The 17,582-nt window shown below is 41.8% G+C and overlaps 1 protein-coding gene across 1 annotated transcript in view; it reads left to right on the top strand.

The window, feature by feature from the left end:
- ADGRV1 (adhesion G protein-coupled receptor V1) overlaps positions 1 to 17,582 on the top strand; it is a 172,913-nt gene that overhangs the window by 65,223 nt on the left and 90,108 nt on the right. Inside the window, exons 46-55 of the mRNA XM_053474949.1 lie at positions 345 to 526; positions 727 to 864; positions 1,489 to 1,596; positions 2,005 to 2,257; positions 2,701 to 2,820; positions 3,787 to 4,009; positions 4,489 to 4,693; positions 5,252 to 5,398; positions 6,028 to 6,283; positions 7,055 to 7,257. Of these exons, the coding sequence (XP_053330924.1) occupies positions 345 to 526; positions 727 to 864; positions 1,489 to 1,596; positions 2,005 to 2,257; positions 2,701 to 2,820; positions 3,787 to 4,009; positions 4,489 to 4,693; positions 5,252 to 5,398; positions 6,028 to 6,283; positions 7,055 to 7,257 (1,835 nt within the window). The remainder of the gene's footprint in view (positions 1 to 344; positions 527 to 726; positions 865 to 1,488; positions 1,597 to 2,004; positions 2,258 to 2,700; positions 2,821 to 3,786; positions 4,010 to 4,488; positions 4,694 to 5,251; positions 5,399 to 6,027; positions 6,284 to 7,054; positions 7,258 to 17,582) is intronic.

Genomic DNA, 17,582 nt, shown 5'->3' with positions numbered 1-17,582 from the left:
AGATCCATTTACTTGAATTCTGTTTCAGAAGATATGAATTAAATGTACTTGAACCCATCTGCAGGATGTTGTTATTCAACTTAAGCTGTGAGATGCAATCATGTTGTGTATTCAGTGTAGATTGTGGGACATATTGTGGCCTGATTTTCACAGTTTCGTGAGTTTCAAAAATTAAACTGCACATTGCAAAAGAATGCGAACATTATAGATGCAGACAAGTGAATGTATTTTTAGAATACTTAATATGAGATCTGTTGAGTTATTTCCAACTGTTGTTACTAAATTAAAATCACTTTGTGATAATGTTATAAATATCATCAACATATGGTTATTTCTTGTTCCAGAGGGTCCAAACAGTGTGATGTCTGGTTTGCAAAGTTTCTGGAGTGAAGCTGCTGCAAGCTGGTGTTTCTTCAGTCATGGTGACCTGCTTTATGGCATTTTGCTGAGAACTTTGCCAATGGCCTCTTCAACAAAGCCACTTTCCACAGTCTATGAATGGAGAGGTGTTTTTGTGCCCATCCAGGTATGTTCCTAGACACCAGAATCCAGTCCATTTTGCTAGTAAAGAGATGTGTTGGCTCTCACTACCTGAAAATTACAAAAAGTAGTAACAAGTAAAAAAGATCACTCAACTCATGTTCCTTTCTAAGTACTTGTATGACCGGAGCTGAACATCTTAAATTAGTAAATGTGAAAATAAACATCTTGTTTTTATTTTAACAGGATATTACAATTGAAAATCCTCATGATTGTATGACATTTCTAATTAACGGATCTCGGTTTGTAGTCATCACTAGTGGGAGTGATGGACCTTTCTATAATACATTGTATACATTCACACACAACCATGGATTGCTCCTGGTAAGTATATAATGTGTTATTTACAGCCAGGGTTTACACCTACGCCCAAGTCTCTGCTTTTATTTAAAAGGAACTGTAGAATAGAAATCGAGTATTTCTTCATCCCTGGGATAAGCAAAGAGGATACTTTGGCTAAGATGACAGGTGCAGCCTTCTACTCTTTAGTTAGCCGATAACCTTGTAAAGTATGTTAGAGTCATGTACAAGGGATCTGACTCTAACACTTGGCTATCACTAGTCTTATGTAAGGCATTTTTACTTTGAAATAAATGGAAATATCAATTGTCTTCCTTTCAGGGAAGATACATTTTCAATCTGGGAATCATAACATCAGAGCTTTTACTTAATTAATTAGTAATCACAAATTAAGTGAAATGATTTGTAAATGTAGATACTGATTTACATTTTATTAAACTTAATTGAAAAAGAAATCATGCACATTAAAATATCATTCATTTAATCATTTAACCATGGAAATTAACTGGCTTCTCATTATAACACCATTTAGAACATCTCTGATTTTCTAGGGAACTGAACCTTGACATGCAGTTGCATTTGAACAGATTTTTAACTGTAAATTTTTGCTCAAGAACTAATGATGTCATTGTGATATTGAAATTCCAGAAACAGACTCTAACAGTTCCGGAAACCAGCAGTGTTAGACATCTTTCCATCTCACATCAAGATTATTTGATCATCGCTAGTCATATGAATAAACCAGAAACATCTCAGGTTAGATATTTGTATACAATGACTGTTACATTATTAATTGAAATGTGGTAACATTAATATGCTTTCTTAACAATCATTATAGCTTAAATGCAATATGTATGTATATGTGATAAGGAAAATAAAACCAGTAATCAATATTGCTATTTAATATGGGGTAAAAAAAATATTTCACAAAGGCTCAAATAAAAAAATCACAAACATAGGTACCATTCTCTGACACCTTTCATATTCCCAGAACAAGATGTAGGATGACATAAGTGTCACTATATGCCATGAATGTGCTGGGCCACAAAATTCCATATGAACCGTTATATTGTGAACCTTTATATTCCTTTTTTATTAAAAATAAACCTTTATATTCTGATGTTTTGTTGTTTTTTTTGTCTTGTCAATGTCATATTTTATTAGGTTTTTAAATGGAACAACACCATATTTACACTTTATCAAGAACTCATAGTCAGTGGGGTGTCAGGATTATCAGTGTTTACCCGTGGAGAAACGTTTTATTTGGTCACGTCCCGTACGGAACCAGATCACGAGTCTCTGATGTATGAATGGTCAAACAATCAGTTTGGAAATCCCCAGGAGTTGGGAATCAAGGGAGCAACAAGTGTGGACTCTGTAGCCTCTGGGGCCGACATCTTCATCTTTTTTTCAGAAGGTATTTTTCAGAAGACATATTTCAAATATCATAAATGACCTATTTTAGTCCAAGTTCACCCTATAGTTTCTTTGCCATATTGGTATCCAACAGCAACCCTAATATTTAGCATTAAACATATGTATTAAATATAAATATATATACCCAATACCCAATACCCAATGTAAGACATTACGATTACAAATGTACGAGAGAGCATATGAGAAAAAGATTGAAGCCAATATGATTAGGTTAACACTATTAGTAAATATGATCAACAGAAATATATATTTTGCATGTTTTTTGTTTACTGTTAATACAAAGATTGATATGAATGTGGAAAGATCATTTTCCCCAGGTATTATTTTGTCTGTGTCTTGTGTTCTGCTGTATACGTCTAGTTCATCATGAATTAGTAAAGTATATCTTTTTGATTTATTTCTTTAATATTTTGTCTTTCACAGCAAAAAGCTCTCTTGTTCATACTTTCCTCTGGGAAGCAGGTCAAATGTTCTTTAAGAAAATTCAATCCATTCCTTTCGCTGCGAACACGATTCATGCCTTTACACCTCCATCTGGTCTAGGTAAGGTCCTTCTGAGACTCAAAAAGTATAATCTGATGTTATTATATAGTGATTGAAAAAGTACTTCTCTGTTTTACATGCTCAGCATATACTAAAATATAAAATGCACAAAATGAACTTAACAGGGTTTTAAAAACATATATAATATACCAACTAGAATATAGAAGCATAATTAATGAAGGGTAAACGTTCAATCGGAAATTATTGTTGAATGAATACTAAAGCTCCCATTTGTGGCTGATACACAACCAAAATCTTAGCATCGGCTAAATCCTTATAATTGCACATGGTTTGCAATTACAACAAAGTAAGGCAGCAGTGCACACTGGCAGATAATATTAACACCTATGTCAGTATACATAGTGGGGATTCTGTCACACTCTATGGGCATAAATTGCTTAGCCCACCAGTACGTCAAAGTACCCCAATTTGAGTGTGTTATATTTCATCCTATCATGGCTATTATGCTTACAATGGAGCTGGATCAGTGTTACTACATCACCCACTGAGGCCTTATTTTAGAGCCCTCTCTGGAAACCATTAACGAGGCAACTGTGTGGTATGGGGGGTCAAGACCTCAGAATATGCTCAAATAATACAAAAAGGAAAGCACACAATAAAAAGCATATAACTACAGATTTGTTGGGTGCATCTGAAATTACCAATATGTACATACAACTGAGCAAGGAATTCCGAACCCAGAGTGGTGCATTGTGATCAGTAGACTGTTCATTTATATAAAGTATAAATGAAGTGTGATGAATTCTGTATACAAGCTTTGTAAATTACAGATATTGTTTTTCTTTTTAATGTTTCTTAACCATATGATGGGCTGAATATCAATGTCCTCCTATTAAAACCATAGAGAGACAAACCATTGATGTTTTTTCTACTATAAATCATGATTGATGATGTAATGATTAATATGTCGTAATAAGTCAAACAAATATTTGTTCTTGTCTTTAGCCCACATTTTGCTTGCTGGTGAAACAGTATCTGGATTGTACTCTCTGAACACTGAACAGGGCCAGTTTTCTCCTGTACTGTTGGCCCCAGCATCTAAACATTTGTCCTCAGCTGTCGTAAAGTCAATTAATACAACCAAAATCATAATTGCTCAGATAGAAGAGTCCAAGTCTCAGATCTATGAACTTATTTCTATCTCCAACCACTCGGACTTCATACCCAGGTAAATGCAAAGCATATCACTCTTTATGTATAATACATATCACATCGGTTTAAATGCTGTATAACGTGCTAATTAGAAGGTATGGGAATTGTTACCTTGCCTAAATAAGAACTTTCAATAGTTTATAGTACATGTACCTAAGGCTGCCACAGAACCTTTATACCTCATTATTACAAATATGCCTTTTTGAAAAAAAAATGAATCAGTTATTCATTGTGGAAGTAAGAAAGGGCATAAAACGTATCATTTCAAATGTGAGTTATCTTGGAAGAAGCAGGACTGAAAAATCAAAGTATGCAGATATCCCCTGGCATCAGGACACACACCGATCTGCTAATAGTAGATAATGGTAATAGATAAGTGCATGTATTTTGCAAGAAGAAGTCATATATTTTGGGATATTGTTTTGCTTCGTGACATATATTTTGGGTAATTTGTGTTATTGTTCTAAAGATGTGCTGTGTCTGCCTTTCGGCTAGTTCAGGTGAGCTGAGGTTTGAGCCTGGACAAAGTGAAGCTACTCTGGCTGTCAATATTCTCGATGATTCCATACCTGAGGAAGATGAGTCATTTCGAATAAGACTAAAAAACCCAAAAGGTGGAGCAGAAATTGGTTCTAACAGCTATGTGACAATTGTTATTCCAACAAATGATGATGCTCATGGAATCATTGGATTCTCTCAGGTAATAATAACATGCATATCGACACCATGATTTTGTAATATTTTTTTATATAGAATATTTGTTGGTATTTTTATTGTTGTCCACAGTTTTCAGTTTTAGGATCCCTTCATTAAATTAATTTGATAGATCATTACAGAGCTTAGAAATTGCAGGGGATACTTGTAATTTTCCATTTTATTATTGTATTGATAAAATAAAATGAATTGTAATCTTTGAAAGAGACAGTTTACTTATTTTCTAGGTACTTTAATATGCGACATTTACCAATAGTAAAAAAATAATAAGCCAACTACCTCTAAGCCAAGTAGCTGGGAGCTGCTGAATCCCTCCACGCATTTGTAAGGTGGACAAAAACATTTAGAGGGGACACTCAGCTATCATATGCATTAAAGTGCATATATTGGTCCGAATTCCCCTTTAATGTAATGCTAGCTGAATGTGATCGATATCATAACCGGTAGTAAAAATGTTTCCATGAATGTTTTTGAAGCTCCACATACCTCACCACAAAAAGATTGGTTTATAATATATTGGTTTCAATGTTTTTTTGTGTGCTAGAATTCCTTAATGAAACAAGCGGAAGAGATGGAGCAGGATAATCTGATCAGCTTCAGCATTGAGCGTCTGCGGGGCACTTTTGGCCGTGTGGCAGTGGAGTGGTTTGCTAATGGCAGTGTCTCTGACATATTTCCTTCTTCAGGAGTGGTATGTGATTGCAGCAGTTTCATCCATGGAGTGTGGGGAAAAAAATAGTTTGTTCTAGTTGATCGTGCAAAGTAAATCTTTTGACTAAATCTTTTTTAGGCACAAATCTACTTACCCTTCCACTGGTTATAACCAATTGGGAATCTGTCGGTCATAGTGCCTATCATACAGAGGTGGCAGAAAGGAAACCCCTCATGCCAAACCACTAGCTCATAGACGTCTCATTCGACCTCACAATAGTCTCCTATTTATGATGCATTATAAACATTGTTCATAGAAGTAATGACAGCTCTACAATTTTGCGTTACAGATGTGCTTCATAATAATTACAAATTTCTCACAGTGATAAAATGTTTTTTCCTCTTCCTACATGTGCTAAAGAGGACCTTAGACCAATGAGGTCCCTAGGCCACTGGTTATATGGTAGCGCCACCGCTATATAGTATATGACACTTTTTAAGAAACTTAAATAGAGTTAATCATTTAATAGAACAATATTTAGTATATTGTAAAATTTAATACATAGAAATTGGTTTTGTGCCAAAAGTCTCCTACCAGATCCTAGAGTATTAATTCCTGAAGTCAAAGATGACTAATATTCATTTATTTTTTTCTACTCTTACTTCTAGGTCACTTTCTCGGATGGCCAAGCACTTACTACAATTACTGTTACAGTTATTGCAGATAATATAGCAGAACTTGCCGAGACCATCACAGTGATATTAACAAAAGCTGTAACTATGAATATCAAAGATCCTCAGAAAGGGGCTGTAATAGATCCACAGAAGTCCAAAGCTGTGCTGACCATCCTGCCTAATGACTCACCGCATGGTGTGATCGGATGGGATGTCAACTCACTGGCTGTGAGGGTGGAAGAGCCTACAGGTTAGAACGCTAAATAAAAAAACTAATCTCTGCAAGTAAATACATACGCATTGGTATAGCAAGAATAATAAAGCGTGCTTCTATTAAAATACAGTGCATTATACTTCTGTTATTTTTCTGTATACAATCAGTTTTGTTTTTCAGTTACTTTGGATTTTTGCTAATTAATTCCTTAAGCACACACTTTTTCATGTCTTGGAGGAAGTGCAGCTGAGGACAATCCAAAAAGTTTGACCCTGCACCTCTGTTCCTCTTTCCTTTGTGGTTAACCTGTGGGAAGGAAAGATAACTTTAAGAGTTATGTATACAATGTGGCTCTGGTGCAAAAGTTTGAGAAGTGGTCGTAAAAACCATTGTAACTGAAAGGCTGGTCCAGTCACCAAGAAAAAAACAGGAAGAAAGTTCTTGAAAGCATCCTTATGGATCCTCACCAGGACCAAAAACCTCACAAGAGAGAAATGTTAGCTTTCTCGTACATTTCCCCTTTTCACACGTTGGAGTTGAGCTACATTCTATTGTTTGCTTTAGCGATAAGGCCCAGTTTCAACTTTGCAACAGAATAACTTTTCATACGTAAGCCTCATTTTCAGCGAGTGATCACAGATGAGAATGTATAATAATTATTTGAGATAATCCAGAGATAATAATCTGGCACCGGAAAATCAGCAGATTAAAGTTTTATGAAAGGTCATTTTTCTCTAAAATTAATAAAGGGTCACGTGTAATATAATGATGGAAGTGCTCACATTTCTTCTTTTCTTTAACTAAAAGGAAATGCAACACTTATTACCCTGCAAATTAATAGAGAACAAGGATTCACTGGCGATATTGCAATTCATTTAGAAGCAAAACCAAATATGTCTCTCCCACTGGTGAACAGAGCCACGGAGAATGAAGATTACACCGTCCTCAGCAAAGTCATAATTATCAAAGACAACAGAACCTTTGCTCTTGTTACAGTGACCATCTTTCCCGTGAGTAAAATAGATACAACTGTACTTTCTGTAATATAATGTAGTATAAGTAAACATTGCAAGAACTTTTATTGGTTAATTTTTGCATTTGTCAGTATAAATACTAGACTTGGGCACCAGGGGGCTCTTCGTGTTCGTCTTCGTGCTCGTCTTCGGGGAAAAAAAAATCTTCGTATTCCGCGAATATTCGCCCGTTCCTGTCTTCTCTTCGGGCGAATATTCGCGGACATTCTTCGTGCTCGTTTAATCTTCGTTTTCCTCCTGGTTGCCTAGCAGGGGTTAATACGGGGTTAATAACACATCACAGCAGCAGCAGCTGCCGTGAAGGTACGTGTGTGCAGCTCTATTGGTCGTTTCGGCAGGGGGCTGGTCTGGCATCAACGAGTGAATTGCAGAACTGCAGAATGCACTTCATTCGTTGATGGCAGGCGAGCCCCCTGCCGAAACGACCAATAGAGTTGCACACACATACCGAGGTGTACTGTCCATAGATGTTTAATAAAAGAATAGGGAATATTTTACATTTTTAAATTGATTTTGGACCACTTTACATGCCTAACATTTGCTACCTATTTACAATGGCATACTTTGCAACAACCCAACTTACTTATTGGACAGGACTGGAAAATAGCAGGACTGTCCACCAAAATCTTGGGTGTGTTGGCAGGTATGCTGATGGAAAAATGTTGGACAAGAACTAAAAAATAGCTTAGGGTTAATGTACGGTTATGTTTAAGATTAGTAGCAGTGCACTGGTTTGGTTAAAGATGGATTATGTCTAAATAATAATAATTTAATTTTAATGTTTTTTTTTTAAAAAAAATAGGGGTTTATTTAAATGTATTTTAAAGTTAGATTTATTATTTAGTACTTGATTATATTTATTAAATGTTTATAGTAGCGTTACCTACCGAGCTATAACTACCTATGTGTATTTGCATTTTGCATACCTAGTTTAGCTAAATTAGATGGGACAGGACTGGAAAAAAGCAGGACTGTCCCTGAAAAAGTTGGGTCTGTTGGCAGGTATGTGGATGGAAAAATGTTATAGGGTGAAGTGTGAGTTATAGTGTTAATGTAATGCTATTAGTGAGTGAAGGCCAGGGCAAATAACAAGGAAAAGGTCCTTGTGTTTTGTGCATTGTAAGTGTGTGTGTATGTGTGTTATGTGTGATGTCACTGTGTGTTATATGTGTTATATGTGTTATTGTGTGTGTTATGTTTGGTTGGTTGTGTATCAGAAGGAAAATAATGAAATGGAAAAGGAAATGGGAAAGGCAAATGAGTGGGCAATTGGCGACCCGCTCACCTGTTTCACCCCAGGGCAAAGCACCCAAACACTGTCAGTCTTAGACGTTTGGCAGCAGACTTCCAGAGCTCAGACACAAGGCCCTAGCGTAAGCTGGCCACTCCGGCGGAGGTAGCAGGCGTTGCCACACCGCACACAGAGGCAGCCAGGGGGGAGAAACTGCCCTTACCATTAGGGACATTTTGGGCATGACTCTAGCCAGGAAGCGAACTGGCAGAGAAGAGATGCTGGCACCACCACCAGCAGCAGCATTGAAAAGGCGAATGAGTGGGCAATTGGCGACCCACTCACCTGTTTCACCCCAGGGCAAAGCACCCAAACACTGTCAGTCTTAGACGTTTGGCAGCAGACTTCCAGAGCTCAGACACAAGGCCCTAGCGTAAGCTGGCCACTCCGGCGGAGGTAGCAGGCGTTGCCACACCGCAGACAGAGGCAGCCAGGGGGGAGAAACTGCCCTTACAATTAGGGACATTTTGGGCATGACTCTAGCCAGGAAGCGAACTGGCAGAGAAGAGATGCTGGCACCACCACCACCACCACCACCACCAGCAGCATTGAAAAATTGGAAAGGCGAATGAGAGGGCAATTGGCGACCCGCTCACCTGTTTCACCCCAGGGCAAAGCACCCAAACACTGTCAGTCTTAGACGTTTGGCAGCAGACTTCCAGAGCTCAGACACAAGGCCCTAGCGTAAGCTGGCCACTCCGGCGGAGGTAGCAGGCGTTGCCACACCGCAAACAGACGCAGCCAGAGGGGAGAAACTGCCCTTACCATTAGGGACATTTGATTCATGACACTAGCCAGGAAGCGAACTGGCATCGAAGAGACACTGGCACCACCACCAGCAGCAGCAGCAGCAGAATTGGGAAAGGCGAATGAGTGGGCAATTGGCGACCCACTCACCTGTTTCACCCCAGAGCAAAGCATCCAAACACTGTCAGTCCTTGGCGTTTGGGAGCGGACTTCCAGAGCTCAGACACAAGGCCCTAGCGTAAGCTGGCTACATTGGCGGAGGTAGCAGGCGTTGCCACACCGCAGCAAGTGCAACCAGGGGGGAGAAACTGCCCTTACCATCAGGGACATTTAAGGCATGACACTAGCCAGGAAGCGAACTGGCAGAGAAGAGATGCTGGCACCACCAGCAGCAGCAGCAGCAGCAGCAGCAGCATTGGAAAAGGCAAATGAGTGGGCAATTGACGACCCGCTCACCTGTTTCACCCCAGGGCAAAGCATCCAAAGACTGTCAGTCCTTGGCGTTTGGGAGCGGACTTCCAGAACTCAGACACAAGGCCCTAGCGTAAGCTGGCTATATTGGCGGAGGTAGCAGGCGTTGCCACACCGCAGCAAGTGCAACCAGGGGGGAGAAACTGCCCTTACCATCAGGGACATTTAAGGCATGACACTAGCCAGGAAGCGAACTGGCAGAGAAGAGATGCTGGCACCACCAGCAGCAGCAGCAGCAGCAGCAGCAGCATTGGAAAAGGCAAATGAGTGGGCAATTGACGACCCGCTCACCTGTTTCACCCCAGGGCAAAGCATCCAAAGACTGTCAGTCCTTGGCGTTTGGGAGCGGACTTCCAGAACTCAGACACAAGGCCCTAGCGTAAGCTGGCTACATTGGCGGAGGTAGCAGGCGTTGCCACACCGCAGCAAGTGCAACCAGGGGGGAGAAACTACCCTTACCATCAGGGACATTTAAGGCATGACACTAGCCAGGAAGCGAACTGGCAGAGAAGAGATGCTGGCACCACCAGCAGCAGCAGCAGCAGCAGCAGCATTGGAAAAGGCAAATGAGTGGGCAATTGACGACCCGCTCACCTGTTTCACCCCAGGGCAAAGCATCCAAGCACTGTCAGTCCTTGGCGTTTGGGAGCGGACTTCCAGAACTCAGACACAAGGCCCTAGCGTAAGCTGGCTACATTGGCGGAGGTAGCAGGCGTTGCCACACCGCAGCAAGTGCAACCAGGGGGGAGAAACTACCCTTACCATCAGGGACATTCGAGGCATGACACTAGCCAGGAAGCGAACTGGCATTGAAGAGAGACACTGGCACCACCACCAGCAGCAGCAGAATTGGGAAAGGCGAATGAGTGGGCAATTGACGACCCGCTCACCTGTTTCACCCCAGGGCAAAGCATCCAAGCACTGTCAGTCCTTGGCGTTTGGGAGCGGACTTCCAGAACTCAGACACAAGGCCCTAGCGTAAGCTGGCTACATTGGCGGAGGTAGCAGGCGTTGCCACACCGCAGCAAGTGCAACCAGGGGGGAGAAACTACCCTTACCATCAGGGACATTCGAGGCATGACACTAGCCAGGAAGCGAACTGGCATTGAAGAGAGACACTGGCACCACCACCAGCAGCAGCAGAATTGGGAAAGGCGAATGAGTGGGCAATTGACGACCCGCTCACCTGTTTCACCCCAGGGCAAAGCATCCAAGCACTGTCAGTCCTTGGCGTTTGGGAGCGGACTTCCAGAACTCAGACACAAGGCCCTAGCGTAAGCTGGCTACACCGGCGGAGGTAGCAGGCGTTGCCACACCGCAGCAAGTGCAACCAGGGGGGAGAAACTACCCTTACCATCAGGGACATTCGAGGCATGACACTAGCCAGGAAGCGAACTGGCATTGAAGAGAGACACTGGCACCACCACCAGCAGCAGCAGAATTGGGAAAGGCGAATGAGTGGGCAATTGACGACCCGCTCACCTGTTTCACCCCAGGGCAAAGCATCCAAGCACTGTCAGTCCTTGGCGTTTGGGAGCAGACCTACAGAACTCAGACACAAGGCCCTAGCGTAAGCTGGCTACACCGGCGGAGGTAGCAGGCGTTGCCACACCGCAGCAAGTGCAACCAGGGGGGAGAAACTACCCTTACCATCAGGGACATTCGAGGCATGACACTAGCCAGGAAGCGAACTGGCATTGAAGAGAGACACTGGCACCACCACCAGCAGCAGCAGCATTGGGAAAGGCGAATGAGTGGGCAATTGACGACCCGCTCACCTGTTTCACCCCAGGGCAAAGCATCCAAACACTGTCAGTCCTTGGCGTTTGGGAGCAGACCTACAGAACTCAGACACTAGGCCCTAGCGTAAGCTAGCTACACCGGCGGAGGTAGCAGGCGTTGCCACACCGCAGCAAGTGCAACCAGGGGGGAGAAACTACCCTTTCCATTAGGGACATCTGAGGCATGATTTCAGCCAGGAAGCGAACTGGCAAAAGATACTGGCACCACCACCAGCAGCAGCGTTGGAAACGGAAAAAGGTGAATGAGTGGGCAATTGACGACCCACTCACCTGTTTCACCCCAGGGCAAAGCATCCAAAGACTGTCAGTCCTAGGCGTTTGGGAGCGGACTTACAGAACTCAGACACTAGGCCCTAGCGTAAATTGGCTACACCAGCGGAGGTAGCAGGCATTGCCACACCGCAGCAAGTGCAACCAGGGGGAGAAACTACCTTAAACATTAGAGAGAAAAAATTTAACTTTCCAAGCTAAGAGCTGGGTAACCCAATTTGGGCAGATTGAATTTAAGAAAGGCAATCTGCTCCATCAGATGAGGTGCCATGCGTGAGCGCTGTGGACTCAGTATGTTTCCAGTCATAGAAAACACGCGCTCACTTTGAACAGTGGTTGGCGGACATGATAGAAGCTGCTGCGCAACCCATGAGAGTGCAGGCCACACACTCTTCTTTTCATCCCAGTAGCTAAGAGGATCAACATTAGGAGCAGAAGGAACTTCACAGAGGTAAAGTTTGACCATTTCAGCAGCACTACTCTCCTTTCTGCTGCTAGCTCTGTCAGATGGTCCAACTATACTGCCAAGTGCCTCTTCCCAAAACGCAGCTGCTCCACTCAGCTGTGTTGTGCTGCTTGTGGCACTGCTGCTGATGCTGCTGCTAGGGGTAGCAGACCACATCATCTCTTCCTCCTCCTGCACCTCACCCTCCTCGGACAGCATTCCCATTTTACGCTGCCAGTCACGCACCTTGTTGACCAATTGCTCCCGGTAGCTACTGAGAACATTGAATTTCAAAGCTAGCTTTCCCTTAGTTCTTGGATCACAAAGGCACGCTAGCATCATTTCGGGACTCTCTTCCATTCGCTTGCGAAGGTGTACTTTTAGCAGATCCTTCAGCTTCCTGACTATGGCTGCTACGTCAGGATGTAGAGTGCCACCTTGAACAGCCTCACGGTTTCCAAGGAACACATCCATCTTGCTGCCTAGATGGGAGAACACTGGGATTACCTGGGCCAGACTGGCAGTGTTTGAGCTTAAATTTTCTGTGGCATCCCTGAATGGTTTAAGGACTGCCACTAGCTGGGCGATCACTGTCCAATCCTCCCTATTCAATGGAGAGGTAATCCCAATATTGTGCTCTGAGGCAAGATTATGGATTGCCCTCTGCTGCTCCAAAATCCTCTCTAGCATGTCTAACGTGGAGTTCCACCGTGTACTGACATCCTGACGTAGGCAGTGTACGGGAAGACCTGACCTCTCTTGCTCTTCCCTCAAAAGTTGGCTAGCCTTAACACTATGGTGAAAGTGCCCAGCGATCTTTCTGCAGCGGGACAGAACTACTGCTGCCACATTAGTTCCTTCTGACATTGCTGCCTTCACTACAAGATGGATGATGTGGGCTGCACAGCGCACACCAACAATATGACCATCTCGCAGCGCTTTCACCATATTGGCACCTCCGTCAGTTACCACAAAACCAACTTCAACATTGGTGCCCGCCTCTGCTCCCACCCAAAGGCTAAACATTTTCCTAATCGCATGCAGAATATTTTGGGAAGTGTGCTTTTCATCCATCACTTCTGCATGGAGAAGGAATGATCGGTAGCCTGCTGCAGCAACTTCCTTAGACACACCGGGCTGCCACCAGTGTGCTGTCAAAGAAAGAAAGGCATGCTGGGCGCTAGGTGCACTCCACAAATCTGTAGTGAAATGAACACACTGACCAGCAGCCTTGGAAAGCTCCTCTTTCACTGCTGCAACACAGGACCGATACAGCGAGGGGACAATGTTCCTGCTGAAAGTGGAACGTGACGGAACTGTGTATTGTGGAGCCACAGCCGCCATCAATTGTTTGAAAGGCTCCCCTTCAATCATGGAGAAGGATGCCCCTCCAACAGCAATGAACTGACCAATAAGTCGCGTTACTTTATTGGCCTGCTGTTTGGGCATCGTTCTCTTGGAGTGGAATGCCCCAAATTCTTCCAGGGTGGGCTGGGCATGCAGTGCTCCAACCTGCCTTGGTCTCTGGCTGCCAGCACTAGTTGCTGCTGCTGCTGCTGCTGCTATTGGCTCAGAAGAAGAAGCTGTTGGGGTTTTTCCACGGCCACCAGCTATGCTGCCTGCACTAAGTTTTACCTCTGCATCTTTCCCCAATAGCACAGCGTTGTGTTGAGTGCTGAGGTGATGCTTCATGCTAGCACTGGTAAAATGGCCAGACACTTTCCCTCTGCTTATTAGCTTCCCACAATGTTTGCACTTTCCATAGCGCCCTTCTTCAACATTTTCAAAGTGCTCCCAAATTGGGGCGCGCATAGCCTTGGAGTGTGCCTTGGGTGCTGCTCTTACTGCTCGGGGTGGATGAACAGAGGCAGAACTAGTGGTGGTGGGACTGGTGGTAACAGTACTGGCCATAGTGGGACTGCTAATTTAGATTTGCTAGGTTTTGCTGCTGCTGCTGGTGGTGGTGATGGTGATGATCGTAGCGGAGAAGGTGGAGGCTCAGGGGAAAATTGTGCACTAGTCATTTGGACACTGCTCCCTGAGGAATCTGATTCCTGACCACTCATCTCCTCTACTTCCTCTGGCTCATAGTCTAGCTCTTCATTAGCCAGATCGAATGGAATTCCTGCTAGGCTGGAGCTAAGACTGATATCGTCGTGAGACTCGTGACTAGTAGTAGTGCGAGCAGGAATAGACTCTGCACTTGGCCTCTCAGTCTCAGGCTCCTCTGCTACCTCGCTAGGTGGAGTTCCACTATGTGTAGCCCTCTCTCTAACTGTCTTTACAAAAATTTTGTAAGGACTTGGTGGCTTGCTAGAGGTACTAGGAGGACATGGCGTGGCGGTACCAGTGGGAACAGTAGGCGCAGCACTAGTGGTGGTAGAGGCGGTAGAGGTGGGGGTGGTGGTGGTGGTTTTCCCTACAAAGGAATGAGATCGCTTTGGTTTGGGACCCCTCTGAGTCTTGCTGCTAATTTGGCTCTGCTTGGTACCTTGCATGCTGCTGGTGGATGGGGAAGATGCTGCTTGGGGCAAAAGGCACTTCTTTTTAGTCACTGGGCTGGTACTACTTGTGCTACCCTTTAACTTTGAACGTGCTTCTGGTGCTTTAGGCTTTCCGTAAAAAACCATAGAGCTTGTGGGCCTAGCCGCACTACTACTGCCTGCTTTTGGTGCCTTTCCTTTACTTGATGATCCTTCAAGCAATGCTTCCCCAAATGATAAGCGAGAGCTTGGCCTACTTGGCCGACTAGACTGACGTAAAGGCTGCATCTTAGAACTGGTGGTGGTGCTGCTGGTGGTGGTGGTGGTGGTAGATGGAGCTTGTCCCTCCTTAGTCCCAAAAGGAGGATCCATTTCAAATTTTGTGTTGTGTGTGTAGTGTAGTGTAGTGTAGTGTAGTGTAGTGTTTAAAAAACTATAAAAAAAAAATAAAAAAATAAAAATAAAAAAAAGGAAAAATGAATTAAAGACAAAAAAATTAGAGGAAGTTCTCTTCAGTGCTACTGCTTAAAAAGTAAAACTATGCACTACTGCACTGTGCTGTGTGCAATCTGCCAAAATCCTAAAGTTATTTAAATTATTAACTCAAGATTAACTATTTAATAACTAGCAGTATTTTATTTTTAATTTGAATTTACACGGGCCTAAGAGCTTAGCCTACTACTATGCTAGCCTAAAGCTATATTTCCTTACTATAAGTCTACCTCTAGGCAGACGCTCTCAAACCCACTAAGCTAAAGTGAGGTTAAATCAGATTCAGTATATGATTTATTAATTAATATTAAGTTATATAATATTAATAGATTAGAACTAATTTACTTATATATTATGTATTATAGATAGAAGAATATAGATTATGAATTAGAATTTAGAATTAGAATTACTTATATTATAGATTATGAATTAGAATATTATTATTTATAATATATTATAGATTAAGATTAAAGAAGATTAGAATTATTTTAGTACTACAGCTAGTAGCTTGAAGCTTTGCTTAGTACAGCTCGTCACAGTCAATTTTTCTTGAAAAGAATTAGAAATAAAATAAAATGTCACAGCAAAACAGTTATCTTCACTGCTTGCTGCACTCACTAGCCCAACAAGTTCACTTCACTGATGGACTGAGGTGAGCAAAACACTAAGGGTACTTTTAATAAAATTGAAATAAAATGTAAAATAAATGAGAAAATCTTTGCAAAACAGTTAACGTCACTGCTTGCTGATCAAAAAAAAACACAGCACTTATTCGGCTGCACTCACTAGCCCAACAAGTTCACTTCACTGATGGACTGAGGTGAGCAAAACAAATGAAATAAAATGAAAGATTAATTAAGAAAAATTGACTTGGTCTCTTACTGTTGCTAAAACAAAGCACAAACTATAGAGCTGCAGCACCAGTACTAATAAGATTAGCTGAACTATACGCTAGTAGTAATTAATTAATATTATTACTTTTATTTATAGCTAATTTAATTAACTATTAAGATAAGAAAGAATTAGAGAATTATTGATATTACTGATTTTAGATTAGACACTAGTAGATGTTCTGAATGTCTACAGTACACTCTACACTAGTATACTATTACTAACTATAACTGACAAATATATATATAATTTTATAATGAATTCAATTATTAATTATATTAATTAATATTACTGATTTTAAATTAGACACTAGTAGATGAATGTCTACAGTACACTCTACACTAGTATACTATAGTATATATATATATATGACTGACAAATATATATATATATATATATAATATTATAATGAACTATTAAATTATAGATTCTATTAAATTGTAATTTATAAATTCTATTTAATTTATTTAAGCAGGACAGGCAATAGGCACTAGTGCCAGCCCAGGGCAAGGGCACCCCAGTGCCACTGAGGCACTGGGTGCACTGTCAACTCAACAGCACTTACACTAAAGTTGATGACAAATTAATTTAAAAAAAATTAAATTAATCAAATTATTATTATTAAATATATTAATTAAGTAGCACTGAAGTGAGGATGAAGTACACAGTGAGAAATGGCAGGCTAAGGCTTACCAGTCTCACACAGAACAGAACAATCTCTCTCTGTAACGCTCGGATGCAGCACAGCAGTGTTGCCAAAGCAGTCACAGCGAAAAATGAATGGATCTCTCAGGCAAGCTCTGGTCTTATAAAGGCGCCTTCAGAATTCAAAAAACAGCAGCACAGGCATTGGACGAGACCCTTAGCGTTACGTCACAAGAGTGAGCTGATTGGACAGACGAGGATCAGCTCACTCCTGTTTGAAATTTTGGCGGTTGCGCGGCAAAAACGAAGACGATCACGAAGAATCTTCGATTCTTCGTGATTGTGAGTCTTCGTCTTCGCCTACGGTTTGCCGGCACTGTATTCTGTTCTACGTTCCTTCGGAACGAACAAAAAAACGGCCTCTTCGTGCTCGTTTTCATGTTCGCCCGAAGACGAATGCACAAGTCTAATAAATACCACCCTTTTGATGTATTTGTGAGAATGGAATGGAGAAGACACAGATAAGCTTTTTGAATGCTAGTTTTATTCAGAAGCCATGTATAGAGTCTTGTTAAAATTGTTTCCTATTTTAAACAAAATTCAAACTAATGGGTGTAATGTGGAAGATTGATTAGAAATCAACAGCTTTATTTTCCTTGGGAGAACACGTTTTGAATAGTTTTTGCAGAATAAAGTATGTGTTGAGTCATGATAAAAAGAATGTGTGTTTTCTGGATGTCTTTATTCCTTTATTCCTACTGCTA

This window comes from Spea bombifrons, chromosome 1, assembly GCF_027358695.1.
Source record: "Spea bombifrons isolate aSpeBom1 chromosome 1, aSpeBom1.2.pri, whole genome shotgun sequence".
Taxonomy (NCBI): domain Eukaryota; kingdom Metazoa; phylum Chordata; class Amphibia; order Anura; family Pelobatidae; genus Spea; species Spea bombifrons.
This window is presented reverse-complemented; position numbering and strand designations above follow the sequence as displayed.